The 10,049-nt window shown below is 51.6% G+C and overlaps 1 protein-coding gene across 1 annotated transcript in view; it reads right to left on the bottom strand.

Moving 5' to 3' along the window:
- Positions 1–959: 959 nt before the first annotated feature.
- LOC123021055 (zinc finger protein 729-like) overlaps positions 960–10,049 on the bottom strand; it is a 17,548-nt gene continuing 8,458 nt past the window's right edge. The window contains 2 exon segments of the mRNA XM_044425450.1: positions 960–1,198; positions 6,268–8,234. Of these exon segments, the coding sequence (XP_044281385.1) occupies positions 960–1,198; positions 6,268–8,234 (2,206 nt within the window).

Here is a 10,049-nt window from a genome sequence, read left to right as displayed (position 1 = left end):
GATCGTCTGAGTCCCAGTCCCATGCTCTTCACCACTACGCCACGCTGGCTCTCCAGTGTGAAACCTCATGTTTTTCTAGCTCTGGATTCTTGCAGGCATCAACAAGGCTTCAACCGCAGTGTGCTTTGCATTTTCTAACCTCTGCCAGGAACCCGTGTGGCGCATGGATACAACCCTCTTTTTGCACTGCAGCTTTGCATTCTGTTTCTGTTCTTGAAGGCCTTCTGCATTTGGATGCTTTGGAAGCCACTCTTCTCTTAAGGCTTGCTTTCTGCCTCTCTGCATTGGTTTACAAGCCGGAAAGAGCATTCCCTGTTTCCCTGCCAGAGCTTTAGAATGTGCTTCCCATTCCGTAGAAGGTTTAAGTAGCCCTGAGTCTATTCTGGGAATACTCACCCACTGGGACTGTGGTGGGGCGTGACAGGGATATTCCTCCCATGGCCACAGGAATCGAGGTGAGCCATAAGCAGAGCCATTCAGGGTCAGACCGAGCGCCCGTCCAGTCCAGCAAACCGTTCACACAGTGGAAAACCAGCTGCCCGCGAGATCCCTGGCGCAGGAGTGGGGCGAGACCCCCAGACGCCAAAGCGCTGCAGCTCGCAGCCGGCAGGGCCAGCGGCCGGAGTGGGTCGCCTCCTGCGCCACGGAAGCGGCCAATCCCCTTGAGAGCCGCCAAAGTGCCGGCCCCCCCGCTTCCTTTTCCCTGTCCTGGATCTTCCGCCAAGCGGCTTCACACCCTCCTTCCCCGTGAGATGCCCCCCTCTCTCCCTCCCTCCAAGGCCCGGGGGCGAAACGGGGGGGTGCAGCGTGCGCGCTGTTTGGGTTCCACGGAAAGGCGCTCGCCATCTCCGGCTGGAGCAGGTTTCCGGGGGCCGCGCAAACGTGAGCGCGGATCCCCATTTTTGCACGCCGTGCGCAGTGGGGCGCCCAGTCCGGGAGTTCTGGGGGAGAGAAGCGCTTCAGTCGCGGTTTCGGGGATCCTGCTCCGTTCCAAACCACAGGCAATCGGGAGGATCCAGCGGGGATTCCGGGATCCGCTTCTTCCTTTTCTCCCCACGGCGCCAATCGCTAAGTGCGCCCGCGCCCCGGAGCGCCGAGCGAGCAGCGCTGCGGGGATCGGGCGGCCGGGAGACCGACGGCGGGGACTCGCCTGCCCGGGGGATCCGGGGTCGGGGTCTGCCCGGCGGGCTCCGCGGCGCTGCAGGAAAGCGGAAGGGAGAAGGTGAGAGGGGAAGAGAGGGGCAGGGGATGCAGGGGAGTGGGGAGAAAGAGGGCAGAGCCCGCCAGCCTCCTCCTGCCTTTGGAAGGGGCGGGGGAGGCCCGTGGGCCCCGATCCTGCTCCTGGTCCCGGCTTCCCACATGCACAGCACCTCGAGGTTGTGTATCCTTAGTCTGCTTGTCTTCAGCAAACTGTTTGCATCATCTTTAGAAGAGGCTTCCTTCTGGGACGACAGCCCTGCAGACCAATTTGATGCAGTGTGCGGCGCATGGTCTGAGCACTGACAGGCTGACCCACCACCCCTTCAACCTCTGCCGCAATGCTGGCAGCACGCATGCGCCTATTTCCCAAAGCAAACCTCTGGACATGACGCTGAGCACCTGCACTCAACTGCTTTGGTCGACCATGACGAGGCCTGTTCTGAGTGGAACCTGTCCTGTTAAACCGCTGTATGGTCTAGGCCACCGTGCTGCAGCTCAGGTTCAGGGTCTTGGCAGTCTTCGTATAGCCTAGGCCATCTTTATGTAGAGCGACAATTCTCTTCCTCAGATCCTCCTAGAGTTCTTTGCCAAGAGGTGCCATGTTGAACTTCCAGTGACCAGTATCAGAGCGTGAAAGTGATAACACCAAATTTAACACACCTGCTCCCCATTCACACCTGAGACCTTGTAACACTAACGAGTCACATGACACCAGGGTGGGAAGATGGATAATGATGCCCAATTTGGACAGTTTCACTTATGGGTGTACTCACTTTTGTTGCCAGCGGTTTAGACATTGATGGCTGCATGTTGAGTTATTTTGAGGGGCCAGCAAATTTACACTGTTACACAAGCTGTATACTCACTACTTTACATTGCAGCAAAGTGTCATTTCTTCAGTGTTGTCACAGGAAAAAATATAATAAAATATTTACAAAATGTGAGGGGTGTACTCACTTCTGTGGTATACTGTAAATGCACAAGAACATCAAGGGCAGAAACAGGATGCAAAACTTCCAGCGCTGGCAGCTAAAAGAGGGTTGTATCCATGAGCCACACGGGCTTCACGCAAATATAAGAAAATGCAAAGGAATCTACAGTCGAAGCTTGTTGATGCTTGTAAAAAACCAGTGCTAGGAAAGACATGGCACCTCAAGGACAGAGGCAACTGAAGCGGGGGGGGGGGGGCGCTTCTTGAGCCCTGCCCGAATGTTTGGGCTGCCAAAGTCATGTGCTTACGAATGAGCATGTTTTCAGTTCTGGTATTAAATATCCTGATGAATGCATTAAACAGATTACTGATTAAAAACACATAAAGGAATGTAGGATCCTCATGATAACTTTATCAGGTATCAGAGATGCACCTTGAAAGCCACTTCGCTTTCACTTAAACAATGGCAAAATTTCCAGATCTCACCCTCGGAAAGGAGCACAGCAGCTCTGCAGGCCCGGGTGGGACCTCACCGCTGCAGCATTTGGGACCCTCGTTCAGAGATCTCCGCACCTTGGGCAGGGGCCTGTTCACGCCGTCAAACAGCCCCCCCGCCCCCCGAGCCAGCAGCACAACAGTTCTGCCTGAATGAATTCATAGCCAGACTGAAATCAGCACAGTGGGCTAATTAAGTCAATGAGCTCTTTCACGGACAACTCCCCTTTCCGAGCAGTTGGATTTCTGCTGATGCCGAAGCTGTGCACTTCTCGTTTTCACGGGGTGGATTCCCTCTGCCTCGGGCTCCTGCTCTTGGGGAACCAGATTGGCTGCCCACAAAGCTCCTGGGTCCTGATCCTTGAGTGGAGAGCAGTCATGTCTGAATGTGGATGGAGCTCCCCAGCCTGGCTTTCTTCATCGGGGGAATCCTCTTCCAGGTAGGACACATTACTCCCCTCTCCATGATTGTCTCCCCCACCTGGAGGCCCTGGTTTTCCAGGGTATAGTTGAAGAAACCAGTGTGGTGTAGTGGTTAAGAGCATGGGACTGGGGCTCAGGCGATCTGGGTTCTAGTCCCCGCTCAGCCATGGAGTCGACTGGGTGACTTTGGGCCAGTCACAGACTCTCAGCCCAGCCTACCTCACAGGGTTGTTGTTGTGGGGATAAGGTGGAGGAGGACAATGATGTAAGCTGCCTTGAGCCCTTTGTAGGAAAAAGGCAGGATATAAATCGAAAAATAAAAAATAAGAAATAAGAAACCGGCAAACCAATTTAGGATCACGAACAATGGAGGCATCTTCCTTTGACCGTTACTCTAGCCCTTTTCCCACTCAGTCTGTAAGATATTGCAAATGGTCACAGTGTTGCCAGGAGTCCAGTATTTCTGCAACCTCACACTCTTCACTCCCGTTCACTAGTACCGGAGGGGAGTCTGCAGGGTCTGGACTGGAGTGGTGAACACTGGATGGACTCGGAGGGAGGCAGGAAACCTTAAATGAAAAGCTGCCGGACTGATCCGTGCAGTGACAAGAGAGGGACCGATGAATCGAGCATTGAACTTGTGGCTGCGTTGTTTGACATGGGGACAGAAACACAGAAACTCAGAAACAAAGTGAGTCAGAAGGGGCCTCCCAGGGCACCTAGTCTGACCCTCGGCTCCAGCTGGCTCTGCTCATTAACTCCCCAACATGAGGTTGTGCAAGGTTTCCTTGAACACCCTCACCGATGGGGCCTCCACCACCTCCCTCGGGAGCCCATGCCATCTCCCAGGGGTCCTAACCAGCAGGAAGTACCTCCCGCCATCCAACCTGAAGCCTGGTCCCTTGAGCTTTGCCCTGCTGGACCACGTCCTGCCCTCCACAGCAGGGAAGAAGTCACAGCCCTTCTGGACATGACTTTTATTTTATTTTATTTTAATTTAATTTAAAAATTAAAATTTATTTATTTATTTATTTGTATGCCATCCTTTCGCATAGCCTCAGGACGGCTTACATAAATAAGAAAAATTAAATAAAACATAATACAAATGAAATCCAGATCCACCCTGGCTGCAGATTGAAACCTATATAGCTGATGTTAACACTTATTAAAATATTGTTGAAATAAAAAGGTCTTCACCTGGCGCCGAAAAACAAATGACGGCGGCACCAGGCGGGCCTCTCTGGGGAGCACATTCCATAGGTGGGGCGCCACCGCAGAGACATCTCTTCACATCCCTGTGAGTGGCTAAAAGTTCCCCTCGGAGTCTCCTCTCCTCCAGGCTGGAAAGACCCAGTTGCCTCAATCTCTCCTCATCTGTCATCCCTCCCAACCCGGCTACCAGTCTTGCAACTGTGCACTGAACTGATTCTAACCTAGCTAAGTCTCTCCTATAATGTGGAGCCCAGAACTGGATGCAGGACTCGTTGTGAGTACACCAGTGTCTTACAGAAGCCATGTTAGATTCATCTATATATATTTTATTTTTGTAAATAGTAAGCAGCAGAAGAAAGAAAAACAGATGCATCAAAAGAAAGTGTTAGCAAGGGACCAGATACTAAAACTGCTGATAAAACTAGATGCAAGAAGTACCACGATAGATCAGCAACAGACACTATTTCCTCTAAACGTATAACTACAATTTTTGATAGTAATAGTTATAAATGATTCCCAATTAGTAAATAGCTGAATACCACTAATACTTGTGAAGAGAAAATTGCTTTAACATAGACAACAAGTAAACTATGATTCACCCCTGTTATGAGGCTGGGTATTTTTCTGGCATTTCCTTGTTCACCCACCTCTCCTCCACATGTCCCCGTGCTTCCATTTGAACAGCTCATGAGAGTCACATGTCCACAGCTCTTTGCCAGGATTGGTCCCCACACCAAGGCTTAGGGGCCAATTCTAGTTTTCACGCTGGGGTGAGCGCTGAGAAGCCACCTCCTGGTGACAGGCGAACACGAAGGCAAAGGCAGCAGGGGAAAGACAATGGCGCTGGAGCCCAAATGCGCAAACTAAACCCAAACGGCGGGAGAAGCTTCTTCCTGCCAGTATTCATCCGTTTCTCCTCCACCAGGGAATGCCCTCTGCCAGGAATGCCCCTCCGCAAGCCACAAGTCGGTCAGGCCCACAGCCAGAGAAGAAACGGAGGCCGGCCAGAAACCTGGAAGAGCCGATGCACTGAGAACTGCTGCAGCCTCTTTCGATTCTGCCACACACCAGAAGTGCTGGACCTTCATCGGAAGGTCACAGGAAAGCCTCAACATGAAGCTGCTCAGTCACCAAGGAGCTCCATTCTGCGCTCTCCCCAATTCCTGCAGTTGTGAAGGCAGGTGGATTCTTATTCTGCAGTTCATTTCTGCCAGTTCTCCTCGCTTACGGGATCTCACTTGCATCGTTAGCATGTCTGTTTTGCATTGGTAAGAAGGACAAACTCTCCCCAACTCTGTTTTAGCAAACTGAGAACAGCACAAACTACAACAGGATCGGGAGACCGTGCTCACTTGTGTCAAGCAATCAAGTTGAGATGAGATTGTGAAGCTGAGACACGATTTTAAAGACTAATTCAAGATTCTCTTGGTGGAAGTCAAGTTCCTAATTTACAGTAGAAACACCAGGGGGCAAAATGGAAAATTTGCCTGCTCTGCCCAATCGGCAAAGAAAATGCTAGACTCAATGGGCTTCCTGCCGAATCCTGCAGTTGTTCTGTTGCCAAGTTTGCAGTTTCCTGGCTTGGCATCTGTGCTAAATCAGCTCTTCTCCAGATCTCCCTGTTTGTGGTTCAGGTTGGATGGCAGACTGATCCTGCTTCTGAATTCCATCAACTGTGCACCCCCAGAGCACTGCCCCTCACCAAGGACCGCAGAACAGAGTCCAGCATTGCTGAATTGCTTTACATGGATCTTACAATACCAGGCCTTGACTCCATTGTAGGTCTTTTCATATGGAGAACCCCCAAAATTGCTGAAGCACAAGCCACAATCTCTGAATTTATGCAGTTCTTTCTTCATGCGAGTGCTTAGGTGCTTACGAAGATTCTCTCCAATCTGTGTCTGCATTCTGTACATCCAAATCATTTTTCTACACTGTGTGTTCCATGATGGCTTCTTCAACTGACTAAGCCTGAAGCTTTTTCCACATTCCATTTATTTATACACGATAGATATGAATTTTCTGATGCCTAGCAAGAGTTCCATTCCTTCTAAAGCTCTTTCCGCATTCCATGCATTTGTATGGCCGCTCTCCAGTGTGGATTCTTTGATGCACAGAAAGAGCTGCACCCCGACTGAAGCTGTTTCCACATTCAATGCATTTATAAGGCTTCTCCCCAGTGTGGGTTCTCTGATGACTAGCAAGGCTTCCAGTCCTACTAAAGCTCTTTCCGCATTCCATGCATTTGTATGGCCGCTCTGCAGTGTGGACTCTTCGATGCATAGAAAGAGCTCCACCCCAACTGAAGCTATTTCCACATTCAATGCATTTATAAGGCTTCTCCCCAGTGTGGGTTCTCTGATGGCTAGTAAGAGTTCCATTCCTACTAAAGCTCTTTCCACATTCTTTGCATTTGTGTGGCCTCACCCCAGTATGGATTTTCTGATGCGCAGCAAGAGCTCCACGTAAGCGGAACTGCTTACCACATTCCTTGCAATCATACGGTCTTTCCTCAGTGTGGATTGTTTGATGTACAGTTAAAGCTCCTCTCCAATTGAAGCCCTTTCCACATGCCATGCACTTATATGGCATCTCCCCAGTGTGGATTTTTCGATGCCTAGAAAGTCCTCCATGCTGACTGAAGCTCTTCCCACATTCCATGCAAGTATATGGCTTCTCCCCAGTGTGGATTCTCTGATGCTGTGTGAGACTTGCACTTGCATTGAAGCACTTTCCACATTCCATGCATTGATATAGCCCCTTCCCAGTGTGGATTTTTTGATGACAAGCAAGAGATCCACTCCGATTGAAGCTCTTCCCACATTCCAGACATTTGTATGGCTTCTCACCAGTGTGTGTTCGTTCATGTATTGTAAGCTGAGACTTCACTTTGAATCTGCTTCCACATGTAATGCATTCATGGGGCCTCTCCCCAGTGTGGGTTCTTGCATGTTTTAAAAGATGACCATTCAGTTTAAAGCACTTCCCACATTCCAAGCATTTATATGGCCTCTCCCCAGTGTGGGTTCTTTGATGTTGAGACAGACCTCCACTTACACTGAAGCACTTCCCACATTCCATGCACTTAAATGGCTTCTCCCCAGAGTGGGTTCTTGCATGTGCAATAAGAATAAAATTCTTTTTGAAGCTCTTCCCACATTCTGTACATTTATATGGTCTCTCTTCACTGTGGGTTCTTGCATGTGCAGTAAGATGAGAATTCTGTTTGAAGCCCTTTCCACATGCCATGCATTTATATGGCTTCTTCCCAGTGTGGGTTCTTGCATGTTTTAAAAGATGACCATTAAGTTTAAAGCACTTCCCACATTCCAAGCATTTATATGGCCTTTCTCCAGTGTGGGTTCTTTGATGTTGAGACAGACCTCCACTTACACTGAAGCACTTCCCACATTCCATGCACTTAAATGGTTTCTCCCCAGTGTGGGTTCTTGCATGTGCAATAAGAATACAATTCTTTCTGAAGCTCTTCCCACATTCTGTACATTTATATGGCATCTCTTCACTGTGGGTTCTTGCATGTGCAGTAAGATGAGAATTCTGTTTGAAGCCCTTTCCACATGCCATGCATTTATATGGCTTTTTCCCAGTGTGGGTTCTTAGATGTTGGGTATGACCTGTAATTTCACTGCAGTACATGCCATGTTGCATACATATCTGTGGCGTCTCCCCCACATGAATTCCTTCATGTGTATTAAGGTTGGCACATATATCACAACTTTTTCCACTTCCCATGCACTTATGTGGCTGCTCTCCAATGTTAACTCTTCCATCTTTAGCACAGCGGCCACCTTCACTGAAGCTCTGCCCACCTTCCATAATCTTATATTGCACCCCAAACAGTAAGATCATCAATGTTCTGCCCTCTCTGAGGCTCCTTTCACATGACACGTGTTCATCTGGGTCCTCCAGGGTGGGTTCTTGAAGTTGAGGAAGCCCCCTGCCTACCAGAATGCTCGTTTAACATTCCGCACATTCATTAAGTCCTTGTAGTTTCCAAATCTTGTGTGAGAATTACAGAATGTTTCTCCCTCCTGTTCTTTGCATGGTTTTCCTCATGATTTCTTGATCCCACTGAATACACAAGTCTTTCTTCACACACTCTTGCCCTTGACCATATGACACAAGGGTTGCATACAGTCTCTAGAGTCACACCATTCACCTGGTTGTGGGAAAGGGAAAATGGAAATCTTGCAGTGAGTGAAAGGCTGAAGACAATGAACTCGGCTGAGTTCAACCCAAATCAATCAGCAAGGCTCCCATCAGCTGGAACAGAGGTGCAGTGACCTCTGCTAGCCACAGGCTTGTCAGAAGGAATGCCCAGGAATTTCAGTCTGGGCTGTGAGCACGGGAGCCCTGGAAAGAGAAGGAAACACAGAGCCTTCCGTTGCCTGCCCTCCAAGTCAGTGATCCTCCAAGGCCTTTTGGCTCCTCCACCCCTGCAACATGAACTTCCCAGGGAAGAGCTCCCAAGGATTCCGGGAGAAACACTCGCCTTTGCCTGGAGCATGAACAGCAGCTCCATGTGGTACGTTTGTCCAGGCTCCGTCCTGAGCCTCCAGCTTGGATGGCAAAGAAGAGCCCCCTCGGATGCTGGCGGAGGTCCAGCCCACCCTGCCTGTCTGCGTGGAGCACAAAAAAAGCAGAAGCAATGCACAGCCCACCCCCCAGTTCACACTCCCTGTTAGTACCTTGTCCGACGTCCCATGGAAATGGGAGGGAGCGCTGAGGTGGAGCTGCTGCGATGGCCGCAGTGCAGGCTGGGGTCCTGGGAGATCCGGGTTCTGGTGCCTTTGCCCAGGCGGCTTCCTGGGGGACGTTGGGCCAGTCGCTCCTTCCCAGCTCAGAGAGTTTTGACCGCTGCTGTGTGGATAAAATGCAGCTCTGTCAGCCACCTTCTCACCTGAGAGCAGATAAAACAGGACGGAATGCAACATAAGAATAGTAATATTTGGGAGCAGGTGCCAGAAAGACTCTGCAGTCCAGATGTTACAATGGAGGATGCTGCACAGCCGTGCCTTCTTGCACTGAGACCGGTCCTTTCCACCTCTGGGGCTTAAGGGGAAGAAGGTCCCTTTCCCTCCTCCTGTCCCATGCACCATTTTCCCTTCTCCCCACTGCCCCACATATCCAGGTCTTTTGTTCATTACAGGGGGGATCTGGGAATGGAAACCATGCAGCCCCTTCAACCCATGCCTTGGGCCCTGCACCCCCTTCCAATTGCAAGAGGATAGCTGACTCCCCCCCCCGCCCTTTCCCAGCTTCCACCTCCTTCCCCCCTGCCTCTGTCTCGCCCCCACCGTTTCCTCCTTCTCCCGGCATGCCTCACTTCGGCTCCCCCAGGGTATGCTGGGAAGGGTGCTTCCCAACCCCCACCGGTCCACCCCGCCCCCTCTCTGGGCCGCTGTCCCGGAGCACTGCGCTGCCCCTCCTGCGGCCCCAAAGCAGCACGGCCAGTTAGCCCCCCCCCCGCGCCGCCCGGCCCACGTGACCCATTGCCCCTCCCGCTCCTCCCTCAAGCAGAAGGGTAATAAAAGCACAATTCTCCGGGCCCCTCCGAGGTCCCCCCAGTCCGCCCGCCCCTCCCCCGGCCACCCCCCCGTCTCCGCGCCCCGCTGGCACCCGTGACCCCCCCGCCAAGCCGGCGCCCTGGGCCCCCGCGATTCGCAGGCCGAGAGCGCCTCGCCCTCCCCGCCTCCTTCGGGGCTTGCTCTGCAGAGGGCAGCCGGGCTCTGCATCCGCCGGGGGGCCGCAGTCCCCCGGGGGGGGG

This window comes from Varanus komodoensis, unplaced genomic scaffold (assembly GCF_004798865.1).
Source record: "Varanus komodoensis strain SLA01 unplaced genomic scaffold, ASM479886v1 scaffold154, whole genome shotgun sequence".
Classification (NCBI taxonomy): domain Eukaryota; kingdom Metazoa; phylum Chordata; class Lepidosauria; order Squamata; family Varanidae; genus Varanus; species Varanus komodoensis.
Note: the sequence above shows the minus strand (reverse complement) of the source record. Positions and strands in the feature narration are given on the sequence as shown.